The sequence below is a fragment of the Pieris napi genome, chromosome 12 (assembly GCF_905475465.1).
Source record: "Pieris napi chromosome 12, ilPieNapi1.2, whole genome shotgun sequence".
NCBI lineage: Eukaryota > Metazoa > Arthropoda > Insecta > Lepidoptera > Pieridae > Pieris > Pieris napi.
This window is the reverse complement of record NC_062245.1, coordinates 7,008,606-7,026,804: the sequence shown is the minus strand read 5'-3', so window position 1 is coordinate 7,026,804 and position 18,199 is coordinate 7,008,606. Positions and strand designations below refer to the sequence as shown.

Sequence of the window (18,199 nt, the reverse complement as noted above, 5' to 3'; positions counted from 1 at the left end):
ACATATAAATCTTAATAAATACTCATAATACTAGTTTAAGGCCACTTCTGCCGCAAGAGCAGAAACAATTGTAGGGATCTCATTTATTTGAGACAGATTTGTCTTGCAGATGCGACAAGAAAACTATTTTTTTTTTAAATTAATATTGTTACAAAAGCTTGTTCATAAATATAAAAATTTTTGCTTCTGTGACAACTGACTTATATTTTTAAAAGTTGTCATAGTTTCTCGTGTAGCTTTAGCTGATTTAATACATTAAGATAACTTGTAACATAAATTATTAGCCGTCTTTACAGCTATATCTAAAATCGTAAGGTTAGAATAACATATAAACTTCCTTAATGATTTAACATTCCCTTAGGGTAAAATTCAGTAAGAATACTTGTCACAAACTGATTCATTCCACATTTTTGACGTTGAGTCGGATTTAGGGCCAAGTCTCTGAATTATGTACATCATTTAAACGCTTTAAAGGCAAAATTTAGTTAAATTTGGCCATATACAAGTTAATAACTGTTGAATGTTATAAAAAAAAAATATTGGTTGTTTGTAAAGTAGGTTTACGATCGAGATGTTTACGTGATAACGTCTTATTGGTGATATAAGTTTTTGGGAAGTAAGGAATTAATGAAGATAACAATTTTTTCAAATTTTAAATTACATCTATCGTTTTATTCACACTTTTGATGATAAATTTCGGGTGTAAAATGACAAGTTTACTTATTCGGCTATGATATACATTTTTCTTCATACATTTTCTTCATACATTCACGGAATGACTGGCAGCGCTCGAGATGAGACGGGAGATCGGTCCGTCTCTCTCTCGTTATACCTGCGATCGCGCTCGTGAGGTTTTGGTGTGACACAAGTTTCTGAACATGTCACCCGACTAAAACGATTTTAAAGACGTTATCACGTCAAAAACTTTAAATGGTATCTACCATTACTCTCGAAATTCTTTTAAGTTTCATACTATTTATTAATCCATGTTTTAATATTGTTGTCAGTTAAAAATAGCAATACTAGGCATAATGTTTATCCGGAAATTCTATGGCGTCAAGTCTTTTATACACGTCCAACATTGAGGGCCTTTCGTGTCGGATTAGTCTAGTACAGTGTAAACCGACATCTATAAAGGCTGAACATAGCAAGGGATTTGAGTTCGGAGTCCCTCTGAGAATACGATCTTCTAATATGGCTGGAAATATCAAAACACAGTGGTAATTAAATATTTTTGAAGTGAAACTTCTTTATCGGCGTTTAAAAATTTACCGTCACATTTTTCCGTTACGCGCTATCTTTTTCTCGTCCCTACAACGGTTGATTCGAAGAGATTCGAAGCCATTAATAACAAAAATATATAATAGGGATAACAATGATAGTAATAATTCTATTACAATTAATGAAATTCTATAATAATCTTAGTAGTAATAAGGTAAAATGAAATAATTATATTATTTGTATTCATGTCTATGACAATAAAAGCCTTTTGTTAAACTTTATGTAATTTAACATTATTCAACCAATTTCTGTAAAGTTGCATATAGTAGATCATTTTTCGAAAAATAAGGTCATAAATAAGTTTCACTTCTTACGTGTATATACTAGTGCACGCACACATTTTTGAAGTAGTAGTTACATTTTTTAATCAAAAAGGAAACTTTCTACACACACAGGTACAGAATTGATCTTGTTGAAAGAAAAATTTCAATAAAACAGACAATCTAAGGCTAAAACTGATTAAGGATTGTAACGGTTTAAATATATGTATATATATATTCATAAAAATAATATTTGTCAAAATTAATACTCTCCCTTTTAGAAATGTTTATTTTTTTAACATACTATTAATGAGTTGAAAAAAAATATGTATTTAGTGAATTATATTGTGGATTTTACTTACAAAAAGGCACGTTTTCCCTGGCCTGCTGATGCATGAAATCACTCAGCAGAAGAACCTTCCTGGTCCTGTCGAGGACCGGAAGGGCCGTCGCCATTTCCAGCATTACAACTCCATAGCTGAACACGTCTACCGCAGGAGATAGAACCCGGGACCGTAGGTACTCATCTGGTAAGTAGGGACGAGTACCGTGAACTCTAGAATTACATTAAACTATTCAGTGTCATCACAATGTATTCGGTATATTGTAATTCTATGTGTAACAACACATAAAAAAACCTTATTAAATTTCGCTTAATTTAAAATACAATTTACGTTATTTCATAACATCGCACGTTAGTCACATTGAAAGTATTCATTTTATTCATAGGAATCAAACACTAGACCACATACTGCACTAATTCAAGGATTAAGAGTAGATCATAAAAAAAATAGATTTTACATACGGAAGTGATACTTGACGCTATGGAAGATTCTTATTTTAAGCAATGATTATATCCTGTAGCATAACATAAAACAAACACATTATCAATAGAGAAGACGGCCTAAAATTTTCAAACACTGGGATCCAATAATATCCAAATAAAAATCTCAAGATAAACAATCCGCGAAAATAGAGGACACCGTGAGCCACTTCTGCCAAAACCCTCCATCTTTTAGTCGGTACCCACTCCGGGGAAATAAATAAAGATAATACAACTTTTTCTACAGGTGTGATACTTTTTTGAAAACCTTTTGTCTTCAGTCACCGTGACCACGCACGCTGTAAAGCACGCGAAACGTCGGTTAAATTTAAAATTATGTTAAATAATTGTAAATTTATAATAATACATAACTATAATCCGGTTAAAAAGTTATACAAACAAATTACAAAATTGCATGTGAATAACCTCATAATTTTGAAATTCATTAATAAGAATAATAAATAATTAAATACCTAGAGACTTTCAAATGTGTCCGATCTTCTCCATAGGGCCCCTTCCTTGCAAGGCCGAAGTCTCCGATTTTGGGAATAGAGCACTGGTCCAGTAGGATGTTAGCTGGTTTAATATCTCCATGTATTAATGGCGTACCAGCCATCGTGTGCAGGTATTGGAGTCCTCTTTTAACAAAAATTACAGAATCAGAATAACTTATGAACTGCTAAATTAATTTAAATAGATTATTTACCTGGCAACACCGTGAGCTATTCTGTACCGTTGTCCCCATGAAAGTGGCCGGTGTAATGTCTTCCCTCTCAATCTCTGTTCTAAAGATCCACCCGCCATTAATTGATATACCAGACATGCTTCCGGGCCTGGAATATTTATTTTGAGTAGAGATTTTGTGAATAATTAACATGAATTGTTAATATTTGATATTTCTCTGTTTTACAAAAACATTTTTGGGGGATATGTTAACCTAAGATGTTTATAAAACGACTCAAGGGGAGATATAAAAGACATATGTTAATTTAAATTTTTCGTGATCATTGTTTTTTTTTCTTATATGCAAGTAGGTAATCAACCTACGGTACCTGACACACGCCGTCCATTTTTAAGTGTAATGGATGCCTAGTGTTAGCGCATATAGATAGAAAGTCTATTAGTGCACAACCGGGGTTTGAACCTACGACCTCAGGGATAAGAATCACACGTTGAATTTATTTTTATTAATAATCCAAATGATAAATCAATCCGCTGGCCATAAATATAAAAAACACAGTGTAAAGTTTTTTAGCGATCGTTATCATATTCCAACAAGGAAATCCCGAAATCGAGTAATTCCGATGTTATAGGGACTTTTACGGTAAATGGAATTGACACTATATTTTCTGTTTATTATTAAGCCTTTATTATATTTTTAACCTTATATGTACTTGTTATATATCAGATGACTCGATACCACTACCACTTAATATAATAAATTTAAAGGAGATATTTTGTTGAATTTTTTAAACATCAATCAAGTAATTCTACATAATATGTCATTTTTATCTTAGAAATAAAAGAAATCATACATATATATGTATTATATTTATGTAAAATTAAATATTAATATCGTATATAGAAAATAGTGAATCTATTTCGATTACACACGAGTATAAATTGAGTCATTCTGTTAAGTAATTTCTTTATTATATATAAAGTAATATATACCTCCCAAGCTGTATCCATATAAGGGCAATATATTATCATGTCTATACTGATTCAGACACATCTCTCTGATTAATTCCTTGTTTTTATCATCGTTGTCCTTTAGACGTTTCACAGCGAGCGGTAATAGTTTCCATTCGCCTGGAAAGAAGAAACTGAAATATGTATATTATGAAGATACATATAGTGCGTTCAAAGGCCGTCTGATGAGTAAAAATATTTTATAAAAAATATACGCAATCAGTGAATGAACGATTTAGTTTTTGGACCCAAAATCTAAAACAATTGTTATATATTTTATTTTCTATTTTATTAGTACGGAATACTATATACTATAACCAAATTTCCGAATAACCATTTCGTAACTACATACAACAAAAATGGTAATTTTCTATTTTGAACTAAAATAAATTTTGCAAAGCACAAAAATTTAAAGCAATTATAACTAGATCTGATGTTAAAGAGAGACCATCCAAGTTTTGGAAATAAGTGTAAGTCTTACTTAATATAATGCTTTAAAAATATATCATTATTAACAATACAATAATTTCTTATGAAAAAGCTAAAATAACTAGGTATACCTTTAAATACTTGTCCAAAACCGCCTCTGCCTAGTAAATTGGCCTCGCTCCAATTATTGGTTGCAGTCCTTAAGTCTTCATAGCTGAGCATTGGTATAGCTGATATGCTCTTAAGGAATTCATCCCCTAAGCTCCCATCTTGACTCTGAGCTGACGAATTCTGAAAATATAAATATGTAATTTAAAAAAAAATTATTAATGCTATTTGACGCTCACAATTGTAAATTTTATATTTCTATGTACGAGATATACAAGGTATGGACTGGACGCTTTGAGATAAAGTCAAACCTGCGAGGTGTAAATTCTACGTTAAATGTTTTTTTTTTAAGACAATTCACATAAATTGACCTAGTCCCATGCTAAGCTGGTGAAGCTTGTGTTATGGGTACTAGGCAACGGATATACATACATATTAGATAGATAGATATTATTATTATTATTATTATAGCCTCTATTCGGACATGCCAGTAATTTTTCTTTATTTTTCGTATATTGTACTTTTCTTCCACTTTTGGGTGTCCGTTTGCCAAATGGCAAAGGCCTCCTCCAACCTTCTCCATTCTGGCCTTTCTATGGCCACTCTACCCCATGTTGTTCCCGCGACTTGTATAATGTCGTCGTCCCACCTTTTTTGTGGTCTACCTCTCTTTCTCTTTCCATCTCTTGGGTACCATTGTGTGATTATTTTACTCCATTTGTCCTTTCCCCTGATCATGTGGCCTGCCCATTTCCACTTTTGTCTTCTTATTTTCAATGTTATGTCCTGTACCTTAGTCTTTCCTCTGATGTTGTTACTCCTTACTTTGTCTTTTCTTTTGATCCCAGTCATGCTCCTTTCCATGGCATGTTGACATACGGAGAGTTTATTTGTTACGTTTTTTGTTAAAGCCCATGTTTCGCTCCCGTAAGCCAGCACTGGCAGGATGCATGTGTTAAATAATTTGCTTTTCGTTGAATTGTGTAGGGTCTTGTCTTTCATCACTTCTTTTAGGCTCCAATATTTTTTCCAGCCGTTTGCAACTCTTCTTTCGACTTCTTTGTTTCCGTTGTCGTCTGGAGACATCAGTTGGCCGAGGTATAAATATTCTTCCACGTAGGGGATTTGGTTCTGTTCCACTATTACAGGGTCTTTGTTGCCATTGGTCATGATTTTTGTTTTTTCCGGGTTTAGCTTCAATCCGGCCTTTGCACTTTCCAATGCTAGATCATTTATCATCTTGCTTAGATCAGCTGGTGTTTTTGCAAATAATACGATATCATCAGCGAATCGTAGGTGCGTTAGCGCGCGGCCATTAATAGTTATGCCCATGTCTCTCCATTCCAGATTCCTGAAGATCATTTCTATTACTATTAATAATAATAGAAAAGATAATAGATAGATATATAAATACATATTTAAACACCCAAGACCTAAGCGCAACACCAAATGCTCATCACATCGATGTTCGTCTCAGCCGGGGATCGAACCCGGGACCCATGGATTCGCTGTCAATTATAACATACTAATCAAATGTTAATTTTTTAGTGTTTTTTCTAAACTAAAACTTAATTGAACTAAAATACGTAGCTAACGGCTAATGCACGTACGGTTCCATTTCGGACGAATTCTTGTCAACGTACATGCTAGGATCTGCAGCAAAATTTGAACATAAAGGAAGAACCATGAGGAAGACAAACCAAGTCCAACAGATGCCTATTAAATACCAGATTTTAATGTAAACAAATACTTTATACTATAAAGTAATAATAGAAATAATTAAAATGCAAGTCAAAACAAATTTAAAAAGTTTGGTCACTGTGGCAGTGTACCTTTATCGCTGGCAGCATTTCCTCGCTATATTGCAATACTTATTCGTTGAGCCGGGTACTATCTACTAGGCGCCAATTTAAATCTTTAATAAGCACTGCACTTGAACCCCACGGCCCAAGAGTCTCTACTCAAAAGGGAACAAAATCGAAGTTGAAGGAAATACTATATACTGTATTTTACCTTTGTTGAATCGGTATTAGAGTCGTCTGTAGTTTGTGGATTTGGCGAAGGTACATCGAAGACTCGGTTTGGTGTTGGAAATTGGCCATGCTGCAAAACAATTTTTTTTCTTCTATTGACTTCAATTGAAGACAGATAAAATATAAATTACTAAACTGGCTTTAAGGCTTTAGTTTCTAACACATTCCGTAAAACACGAAGTTATTGAATTTAATTCCTGGCAATAATTGAAGGCTCTGAAAGCTTAAAAACCAGTTTAAAGAGACAATGATTTAAGTGATAAAAGTGTATTTTTTTCAATTTCGCGTTTTTTAAACTCAAAGGCAAAAGTCATTTATTCATGTAGGTAACACAATGTACACTTATGAACGTCAAAAAGAAATATACATTAAATGCTTCTAATTTGACATTTACTGCCAGTTCTCAAATTAAGGGCAAGGGCATAGAACGGAAGAGAAGAACTGGCAATAAACTCTCTGCCACTCTTTTTTACTTTTTTATTTCATTATGTATTTTAACAAAATGTTCATGCATTTACCTTTTCAAAAAGCATGACTGGTAAGGATGATTCACTGCCCTCTATTTTCTGTGTCATCTGTCTATTTTCATTGACTGGAATAATACCAAGGATTAGTAGACTTGTTTTTCCCATGGCTTTACCTACTGTTATATACATGTTATATGAAGAGTATCTTGTAGGACATATTATATGGTTTAAGACAAAATCTGTTAAGAAAAAAATAATTTAATTGGTCCGTTAAATTATCAACTATTTTAAATAAATAATTAGTAATAAATTGATAACATGCACTATTATTGTAAGATAATTCTTTGATATGAATGAGTGAATCTATAATTCATCAACAGAAGTAAATAAGGAAAACTAAAATAAAAATTGATTATCCTCATTCATATAACAGAATGAAATTGTTTATTAACACTTAGGTAACCAGATCACTCATCTACTATATAAAAATAAGTTGGGTGTTCCTTCCTGACGCTATAACTCCAGAACGCACGAACCGATTTCCACGGTTTTGCATTCGTTAGAAAGGTCTCGGGCTCCGTGAGGTTTATAGCAAGTTTATAGCAAAGAAAATTCAGGAAAAATTTCAACAGAAAAGCGGGATCACCAAACGAAATGTTACATAAAACGAAGCCATCTGGTGGCGAAACGGAGTTCGCCGAGTTTGCTAGTAAATTATAAAAAGTAAACAAACAACAAAACATTACTAGCTAAACGGCACACTGCCAAAATGATGAGACTGCATAGAACTAAATGTCCATAGACACACTCTTACCTGGCCAACATTTAATTTTAGAAAATTTTATTTTTTTATTTAAAAAAACCTCTAAAAAAATAAACATGTTGTGTAAAGTCCAAGAAGTGCATATCCAAATCTTAGAAAAACCAAACCTTAAAATAAACTAAAAAGCTAATCTGACGGAATCATGAATTGCAATGCTATACAAAAGAATTTAAAGAAAAAAATCCAGCATTTATTGGAAACATAATATAAAGTTATAATAGTTTACTATAACCATATAAAATTTTAAACTGAATTATATAATAGAAGTAACACTATTTAATACTGAGTATCTATGGTGAGTTCAAGGTGAGTTAATTGTTGATAAAAACAATATGAGAAATGTTATACTTAGTATCTTCCTTTAATAAAGATATTTCTTGTTTTTAGGAAATGATTTATTTCTCAAAATATATAGTATAAATGACATACCATCTAAAGTACTTCGGTCCCTAATACTCTTGCTATCATGTTTATGAAGTAATCTATGGAATCTCCCATCAACTACAGGCACCAGGCAACGCAAAGCAGGGATATGTTTCATTCTATATAATAGAATAAATAATTCTTCCACTCTATGGTTTAATTGACCCCATCTTGTAAAAAGCTGATTAGTTGGGGAGGATGCCTGGCGCTTTGCCATTTGTTCTATTTCCTGAAAAGATATGTTGCATATTTATTGCAAAATCATTTCAACATTAACTTTGAATATGATTAATGTATTTTTATATATATATATATATGAAGAATAGAAAAGAAATACATGGCTTTATGAAAATGATAATTTTATTAATCTCAAGGCAAGCAACACAAGCACACTTGTATACATCACGCCTGTAAACTTTATTTATGTAACTGTATTTTAAAATTGATTTATATCATATGTAAAATCATAAACATCCAATATTTGATGCAAAAGAAAGAGGAAACCTAGCAAAAATTATATTACGTCAAAGCGGATAACGCACTTGTAACAAACAATTTGGAAATCCCAAGGAACAAAATATCTCCATTGGAAAAACCCTAAAGAACCTGTCGTGATACTTACATTAACTTCAAAAGCTGAATACTTCATATGTATACCAGCAAGATCCTTCCAATCATCATCATTATCCAGCAATCTACACAACTCCTTGTTTATATCAAAAGGTAATTCGTATATGTACATTTTGCGATTTCATTCACAGGAAAAATAACAAACAAGTCATTCCTCACTCAGTTCACTTTACAACTAATTCAAAGAGTATAAAATTACAGTACGAACAGGAGGAATTTATTATGAAGTTTCTCTTGACATTGATGTCTGAACTCTGACAGGCACAACTCTTAAAGTGCCCTATTTATTATAATTAAATTAACTAGTAATTCTGAGACAGCAGCTCAGCAAGCAGGAGTTGAAAATGTTCTTAAACTACTTGTAAAATATAGCTATTTATGGGTTACCGAACACAGAATTTGGTCCTTTTGCCATTGCAGTCATGATTATAGCTTTTGTAATGTTGTGTGACAGATGAGTAATTTGTAGCCGTGTACCATTACATAGTGGTGCGTCTAGATTTCTCATTAATAGGACTGGAACGCTATCTTTCAACCTCAACTTCTGGTAAGGCACTCCTGATAGTGTGGCGGCGTCCATACGTCGGGTTGTCTGTTTCCCTAAATATGGCAGGGGGCCGATGGCTGGCCATGCGTCATACTCGTGAACGGGTGCTACTAGTGGTGTATGCCGTGATGTTAGTTATTCCGACTATATATCCGGTATATATTTGCGTGTTATTCCCATGACAATATAAGTGCGTGCTCCAATTTCACCATGCCTCCCGCCTGAATTTTAAGGAGGTATTAGTTAACCTCCTGTAGTTTCATTTTACAACCCATCATACGAGACTTAGTTATATGGGAGCATCTAAATTTGCATTGTCTGCGTTGTAGTTAAAGGACCTGGGGGCTTAGTCAAGATGCCTTAACAGTAGTGTACCTATGTAGAAAGTCGAAAACTTAATGTGTATGGAAATTACAGTTCGTGTCTAAAAGTTTTCATACAAATTAAGTTTTCGACTTTCTACAAACACTACTGTTAAGGCATCTTGACTAAGGCCCCAGGTCCTTTAACTAGAAGAATATTTTTAGTTCCAAAGCTATTATAGTAGGATAAGAAACTCAATTTACGTCAAATGCATAAGACTGGTGAATGTCGCCTAAATGCAAAGCTTCAAAGCCTAATTGTTCATGACATTTCTATAGCTGTTCCTACCATGAGCTCTTATGCATCGCTTATTCATACCAAGACGTCGAAAAAATCAGCACGTTTATGTTTCCACGTGACCTCAGCGATAATGACATTTCGTTCAATTAATTGTATAAAAATTCGTACCTCGCGACTGAACCAAAATTTGACTGTTTCGCCTTCAAACTATGACAGAATAAGCGATTCTAAAAAAGTTACTTTTTGGTCAACTTTTTTATCTAAATGTCCAAAAAATAGTTTAGAACATATAAATTCAATATTTTCATTAAAACTAGTTCATAAAGTAATATTAATAAGATACTAGTACTATGACAAATATATTAAAAACTTTAAAGGTATTTTTTGAACGCAAAATAAATTATAACTCAGCAGGGATTGAGCTTAGAGACCTCCCGTAGAACAATTTTTTGCAGGTGATGACCTCATCTATCCCCTATTTGCGTTTGATGCACGACTTTTTGGCCACCCTGTATATTGACTATTTTTGTGTTAGAGTACGTCTGTAGGGCTTAGGGATCCGTAGGGTTGTTAGATAATAAAATTATGAATTTTGGAGCCATGAAGGTCCTTCGGCATGTGTACCTAATATAGGTAAATAAATTGACACATTTTATTGGAATTGCGAGAAAAACTTGACTTTTAACAATTTTTACATAAACATTGAATAATATTTAATTGTTTTTACTGTTGTACGGTTAAGATTTTAACCTTTAAATTAGCACTGTATTGTAATAAAATACACAACAAAAAACTGTCGATAAGGAAAGTTATTCAAACATGTTTTAGTAATTTTAATTAATGGCCTGTGCACGTTTGGCTATTTAATTTATTGCCATTTCCAATTGCCGTTTCTTATGAACTGGTCTTCTTTGAAGTTTATTAATTTCAATATTACTTACGACTACGACATTAATTATAATACCTATAGATGATTTTATACTTAGTTTCCAGTATACTTTTTATGACGTCATTATGCAAAAATAGTCATTATTATAGAATATGCATATACTTAAATATGATTAAAATAATTCGTTAAAATACTAAAAATCGAGTTTTTTTTTCTACTAACAGCACCGCATAATTTTTTAAATATTTGATATTATCTAGTTTTCAACAAGTTTCATACAAAAACGTGCAAACTACTGGCGACGTCGCCAGGTAGCCCGCCAGTCGCCGCATGCGGAGCGGTCGCCAAGTGAGTTAGTCGGCATACATCTCAATAAGAATAAGATGGCGGCGTCGCTGGCCACGGCATGGCATCTCGGTGATGTATGGCTCTTACTCTGAGATAGTTTGTCAAACTGGATATACATATAATTTAACAACGGAACTCTAAAAAAACAAAATTATTAACTTAACTTTTATACATTTATATTATCAAACCTACTACAAATGCATCATAATATTTTTAACTACCAGAAGGGCCGGACTATGTTGTGGTTACTTATAATTTTTGCATTATGCTGTGTATATATATATTTGTCTATCAAAATGTACCCTGGGGATATGCCAGTATATCCCGGCCGGGTACCAATTTTGGGCAACATCTCTTTGCTCTTGGGAGATTCAATTGGTATGTCTTTTATTTCAATAAAAAAATAGATAGAACAGATTTTTATAAAAAAAACGTGTGTGCACTTATGTACACGCGTCAGAAATTATACTTCTTTAGCGTAATAAGATAAAAATATTTTCAAAATTTTTATCTTTCGCTTTTGTAGAAGAAATGAGACTGACAATAGAAAAAATGTATTCTCATGATTTTTCTCTAACGCGCCAAAGAAACTAAAATGTTGACTATAGCTAACTTCAGGGTGTCGGTTTGTGACGGTGAGCGGGTGTCGGATTTTAGTGACGGTGTGCTCGCGCGTCGTAAAAAATGTTCTCATCATTTATCCCTAACGCGCCAAAAGAAGTGTAACTTCAAAAATAATATACTCTTTTTCTTTTCTATTTGCTTCGCCATATTATATAAAAATAATAATTTGGTGAAGGAAACTGTATGAACCAATAATTGGCCACGTGTATAAGGTACAGAAAGATTGCCTACACTAGGCAAAAGTTTTCTGCCCTGTGTAGTACCACAGGTGAGTACAAGACTTCATGAAAACATTTTTACGTGCTCCGAACCACCTATATGTCTCTCAAGTTATCTTTTAGTTGAAATTTAATTTTTTTTTTCAGCTTTATGGCACTACATAAAGAAGTTGACTGAATACACATACAATAATGGACATGTTTCCGTTGTTTACGCAGGAATTATGCCAATTTATCGTAAGTATCATAATTTAGACTTTTTAACGGAAGTTTTTTTTAGTTTACAATTAGACGCTTTTGAAATTTTTAGGTATTTGTTATAAGGATTGAATGAAAGACACTCACAATTTTTACGATTTTTTTCAAAAAAGCATGTAATCGATAACTATATTATGTTATTGAAACAACGTATCACTTATTAGTCGACTCATTAGTATATTTTTCCAGTTATTACGGATCCGGATGATTGCTACAAGGTGCTGACGACATGCTTAGAAAGGCCTGGCTTTGCGAATAAGTTTCTAAAACAATTGCTTGGTAGTAATGGTCTACTGACTGGACCAGGTATGTAACCAGTATAAAACCGAAAGTTAATTTTAAATTATCCTCACATTTATAGAAGAATTCACAATAAAAGGAAGCTCAAACCCAGTTTGTGTGTTCGTTTCATTCACATTTTTATCAGGCTGTAGATAACAGCCGTCAATGTTTTCCTGGGAAAACTTATTACGATTATTCAACAGTTATTTATATTTTTAGAGGCAATTTGGAAGCAACACCGTAAGTTAATAAACCCAGCCTTCAATCAACAAGTAGTGGACAGCTTTATGGGAATTTTTAATGCTCAGAGTCGACGTTTGGTTGAAACATTGAAAAACCATGTGGGCAAGGGACAATTCGACCATCATGACTATTTGGAGAAAACCGCATTGGAGACTATTTCTTGTTAGTATAGTAACTAAGTAATAACACTGTTTATGTTGAAGTGTAAGCGTTGAAGTAGGATGTTTGTTTATTTGACTCTTCCTAAACCGAAACATATTTTGTAACGCTAAGACCTGCAGATCTTACTTGTTTAGATATATTCATTGCATTGCATCATAATACGTTAGCTATATAATAAATACCACACATTAAAATCGATCTTAAACTCGATTTTCCTAATTTAACTTCGATAGGTTTACAATGCTCGACCAAATTAAATTTAGTACACAATCAAAATAAATTTCAAACATATGCAGAATAAACACATATAATTTTATATTCATTATCCGTGTGTAATATAAATAGAAATAAGAATAACTACTTAGAATATAACCCATGTTATATATATACCCAGGCTACACTGTTTTTTTACTATTTCAATGGTTTGAAAAAGTTTATGATTTCAAACAGACCTTTGTACGCTTAAATATAAGGTTGCGTTAAATTAAAGATAAAATTTTATTTCTTTAATTAGACTATATTTTTTTCGTACAGTAACAATGGCGGGAGTAGACATTAGCAATCAGAAAGAGTTCAACTACAAATGTCTTATGGCATTTCGTGCTGTCGTCGACGGCGTCGTAGCGAGAGCCAAAAACCCTCTCTACTATTTCGATAATATCTACAGAACATCAAAATTGAAGAAAATAGAAGATGCTCATGTCAAAATAACTCATGAGTTAACTGAACAGGTCAGATACACCGGTATTAGAATTTTAAAGTTTTGCAAAATATATGGAAACATTCATTATAATGGTGTTTTTTTTAGAGATATAGAACTTTAAATTGCAATAAAACAACGATGGATTATTGGACTGTCATGATTTTTTATTTATTTGAAAGATAATCTTGTGGCAATACATTTAAAATATGATTTCTGGCATATGACTGCCACGGCTGGCTCGGATATAGTCCAATCTGGACGTCCAATTTTCGATGACTTTTTTCAACATTTGTGGCCGTATATCGGCAATAACACGGCGAATGTTGTCTTCCAAATGGTCAAGCGTTTGTGGCTTATCCACATAGACCAATGACTTTACATAGCCCCACAGAAAATAATCTGGCGGTGATAAATCACAAGATCTTGGAGGCCAATTCACAGGTCAAAAACGTGAAATTAGGCGGTGTCTTTCAGTAAATCGACTGTGGCACGAGCTGTGTGACATGTTGCGCCGTCTTGTTAAAACCACAGCTCTTGGACATCATGATTGTTCAATTCAGGAATGAAAAAAATAGTAATCATGACATCACCTATCACCATTGACTTTAACATTCTGGCCATTATCGTTTTTGAAGAAGTATGGACCAATGCTGCCACCAGCCCATAAAGCGCACCAAACAGTCAGTTTTTCTGGATGTAACGGTGTTTCGACATACACTTGAGGATACGCTTCACTCCAAATGCGGCAGTTTTGTTTGTTGATGTAGCCATTTAACCAGAAGTGTGCTTCATCGCTAAACAAAATTCGCTTATGAAAATCGAGAACAACGGACGGGAAAATTGGACGTCCAGATTGGACTATATCCGAGCCAGCCGTGGCAGTCATATGCCAGAAATCATATTTAAAATGTATTGCCACAAGATCTTTCAAAAAAAAATCATGTCAGTCCAATAATCCATCGTTGTTTTATTGCAATTTAAAGTTCTATACCTCTAAAAAAAACACCCGATATAAATATTTGTACGTATAAACTACGGATTGATTTAATGTGACATTCTAATAACAGTTTAATATAACCACTTATTAACACTTCGTAGATTAATAGTACATATAAAAACAGATAACATTATTAATGAGGCAACGGGTGTCCTCATCGCAATCAAGCGATCTCTTTATGGAAAAAAAATAAAGTAATAGACCAGCAAAGTTGGTATGAAAATAAATATTGAATTTTCTGGCAAAAGTTAAAGAAAGTGATTTCATTTTTTCTTGTGTCCCCGTTCGACATTAATTAGTGTATAAGTAACGGCTTAGCGTGCTTCCGAGGCACGGGGGTGTTCAGACACCGCTTAATTTCTTATTTTAGGGCTACCGTTGAACTTCTATTAGCAAAATTAGTTTGGCGTATATTTTTACCCGACCCGGGAATTCGAGTCCTCACCATCTGCAGTTAAACGTGCACTAGACTAATGAAACTGGAACCATTCTATATTTTGTTTAGGATTTAGTTCGGTATCGTTAGAATGAACTGTATTATTTGTTGTGTTTATGTTTAGTAGAATAAACTTTAGAGTACAATTTTAATTGCTACATTTTATATTTATAAATGTAATAGTTTTTTTTTTCTAGCTGGAAATTATTCTAATATGTAGATTTTCTTTAAAGTATGTAATTTACAGGTCCTGAAAAAAAAGCGTGAGGTTTACGCAACCGAAGATAATAATAAAGAATGTTCAGGTGAGATTTAAGAGACAATGTAAATAGCGAATAAGTAAAATATTACGATAGATTTTATCATTTAAAATGTGTAAATTAATCCCAAGATTTCTGAATCTTCTAAGAAAATCCATATAGAGAGACCGATTGACCGAAAGACCGAATGATCAAATAATGATTTTCAATAATTTATTGTTTCAGAAAAAAAATTGAAGCCATTCCTACATCGCTTGCTGGATTTTAGTAATACCCTATTAAGCGACAATGATATTAAAGACGAAATGAATAATATTATGTTCGCGGGTTCTCAATCCAGCTCGGCAGTTCTTGCTTATACGTTGTTAATTCTAGGTACATACCCCCGTATACTAGAAAAATGTCAACAAGAGTAAGTACCTATATTAATTAAATATTTAAATAAAAATGCCTCAGTTAAATTTTCTATAGTTTATTACCGGATGATGTTTCGTAACGTTTAAATAATTACTACAATCTTATATCTAAGGTCTAGAAACATTTCAGCCAAATAGAAAATTACAAAATATGTATGTATGTACCGCAGACATTAAGATCCATTTACGAAACCACGACTTTAAGAACTATGTATATTGTTCCTGTTTATTAATAAGGTCTATGTATGATCGGAAATTAATGTCGCGTGTGAGTAGCGTTGAATAGAAATTATGCCGTACCTACAAGTACGTATATACAATTATACATATAGGTACTTCTGATAATTGTCCGGGAAGCGCTATAGTTGAGCGAATCATTTTATACCGGCTGAAAATCATAACATAATAGTTTTCCTCTAACACATGACAGCTCCAATAGCAGTGGATGTAAAGAAGACAGCATACAAATAGGAAAAATGACCGATGATTTTAATACCGAACAGTAATGTATTGCGTAGAACCTCATACGGCCTAAATCAAGGGTAAACATTACTTATCTTTTACAGAATTCGTGAGATATTCGGCGAATCCGATAGAGATGTGGAGAAAGAAGACTTGACCAACTTGAAGTATATAGATGCAGTCCTAAAAGAGACGATGCGACAGTGTCCGGTAGCACCATTCACTGGCCGTTTAATTACTGAAGACATTCAACTTAGTACGCATTTGTTTTGTGAACGTAGCTATTATTTTGAGGTGGTATACGTAGATACAAAATGCAAACAAACCTTGAGATCATGTCTCAAAATCACGTAAACACAATTATGAGAGATTTTGGAATCATTTATTTTACCTACTTAAAAATAATAAGCGACTTATTTAATAATAGATATGTCTAATAAGACTAGGAAGTAATCTTGTGAAGCTGGAGCTAAGCTTCCCCACGATTCAGTGTTGTTTCAAATGAATGCGGGTGAAACATATAATATAGTATTCAATATACTATTAGTCTTTGGCTAGAGATGATATTTATTGGTACATATTTATTTCAGAAAACACAGTCCTTCGTAAAGGGTATCCATGCGCTATTCTATTATACGGCATACTTAATAATCCAGCTCTATGGGGTAAAGATGCTAGTGAATTTATACCAGAAAGGTGGTTGGAAGGGAGACTTCCAGAAAATTCCAACGCTTTAGGCGCCTTTGGTTTTGGAAGAAGAAATTGTGTTGGTAAGATTTTTTGTCTATTTTCACTAATCAAACAAAATTTCTCAAATTCTAAGTACATATTTATATAAAGGAACTAGCATTAAATTTGGTTTTTTGTTTCAGCTAAAGTATACGCCATTACTACAATGAAGGTATCCCTGGTACATATTCTTCGTAGGTATAAGATGACAGGGAATTTTTTCAACATGAAATTGAAGAACCAAGTTATTAATAAGCCAGCTGGCGGACACGAAATTAGCATCGAATTCGCCTAAAATGTCTTAATAATCGACTACATAAATTAAGATGACGTAATTTAATTCCTAACCGAAGAAAACTTTACTTCATACCTCATTGACTATTATTTTAAGTACGAAAAAAATACGTTTAAGTATTTTTTGTTTTAGCTTAGATTTGAATTTATTTGGTTGCGAAGAGGACACCCGTTGCCTCACTAATAATTTATGTTATCTGTTTTTCTGTGTACTATTAATGTACAAAGCGTTAATAAGTGGTCATATTAAACTGTTATTAGAACGTCACATTAAATAAAACGTAAAGTAGGTTTTTTAATACTTTTTCGTTTTTTTTCCATTAAATAAAATAACTGCAACATGGTAAAATAAAAGCATTTTAAAATATTGTAACTACTACTAAACTATTAAGAAACTGTTATATATAATAAAATATATGCTTTAAATGTCACAAGATTTTTGTTATTCATTATAAAAATAATGAAAAAATATTACGCCGCCGTTTAACTAGCGGCCTGAAAGATGTTCAGCCAGTTGATTATACAGCTAGGCAAATTACTTAGATTTTGACCTTTTATTTCTTGCCTGTTGGCTAGGCAAGTACTGCTACTGTTAATTTAAATTTAATTCCACTTTCTGCCACTCTCAAACTCGAAACGAAACTCTTCAAACTGTCAATATGGCGTCGGCGTATAAAATAGTAAAAACTTTAAAGATATTTTTTTATGTCGGAAGGCTTTTATTTTGAGTTGATTTGTAGTTTAGGAAGTGTGATATGA

The 18,199-nt window shown here is 32.9% G+C and overlaps 2 protein-coding genes across 2 annotated transcripts; one reads left to right on the top strand and one right to left on the bottom strand.

The window, feature by feature from the left end:
* Nucleotides 1-835: 835 nt before the first annotated feature.
* Nucleotides 836-9,158, bottom strand: LOC125054678 (serine/threonine-protein kinase pelle-like). The gene is made up of 10 exons (XM_047656695.1): nucleotides 8,962-9,158; nucleotides 8,346-8,568; nucleotides 7,145-7,218; nucleotides 6,607-6,696; nucleotides 4,617-4,776; nucleotides 4,039-4,176; nucleotides 3,071-3,197; nucleotides 2,838-3,002; nucleotides 1,904-2,097; nucleotides 836-1,198 (listed from the first exon to the last, which is right to left on the bottom strand). The coding sequence occupies exons 1-10, from the start codon at nucleotides 9,079-9,081 to the stop codon at nucleotides 1,023-1,025; spliced, it is 1,467 nt and encodes a 488-aa protein (XP_047512651.1). The 5' UTR covers nucleotides 9,082-9,158; the 3' UTR covers nucleotides 836-1,022.
* A 2,395-nt stretch (nucleotides 9,159-11,553) lies between these two features.
* Nucleotides 11,554-17,695, top strand: LOC125054333 (cytochrome P450 4V2-like). Its single transcript, XM_047656141.1, has 10 exons — nucleotides 11,554-11,734; nucleotides 12,346-12,435; nucleotides 12,646-12,762; nucleotides 12,958-13,143; nucleotides 13,678-13,874; nucleotides 15,527-15,584; nucleotides 15,765-15,951; nucleotides 16,522-16,673; nucleotides 17,008-17,187; nucleotides 17,290-17,695. The coding sequence occupies exons 1-10, from the start codon at nucleotides 11,554-11,556 to the stop codon at nucleotides 17,439-17,441; spliced, it is 1,500 nt and encodes a 499-aa protein (XP_047512097.1). The 3' UTR covers nucleotides 17,442-17,695.
* The last annotated feature ends 504 nt before the right edge of the window (nucleotides 17,696-18,199 follow it).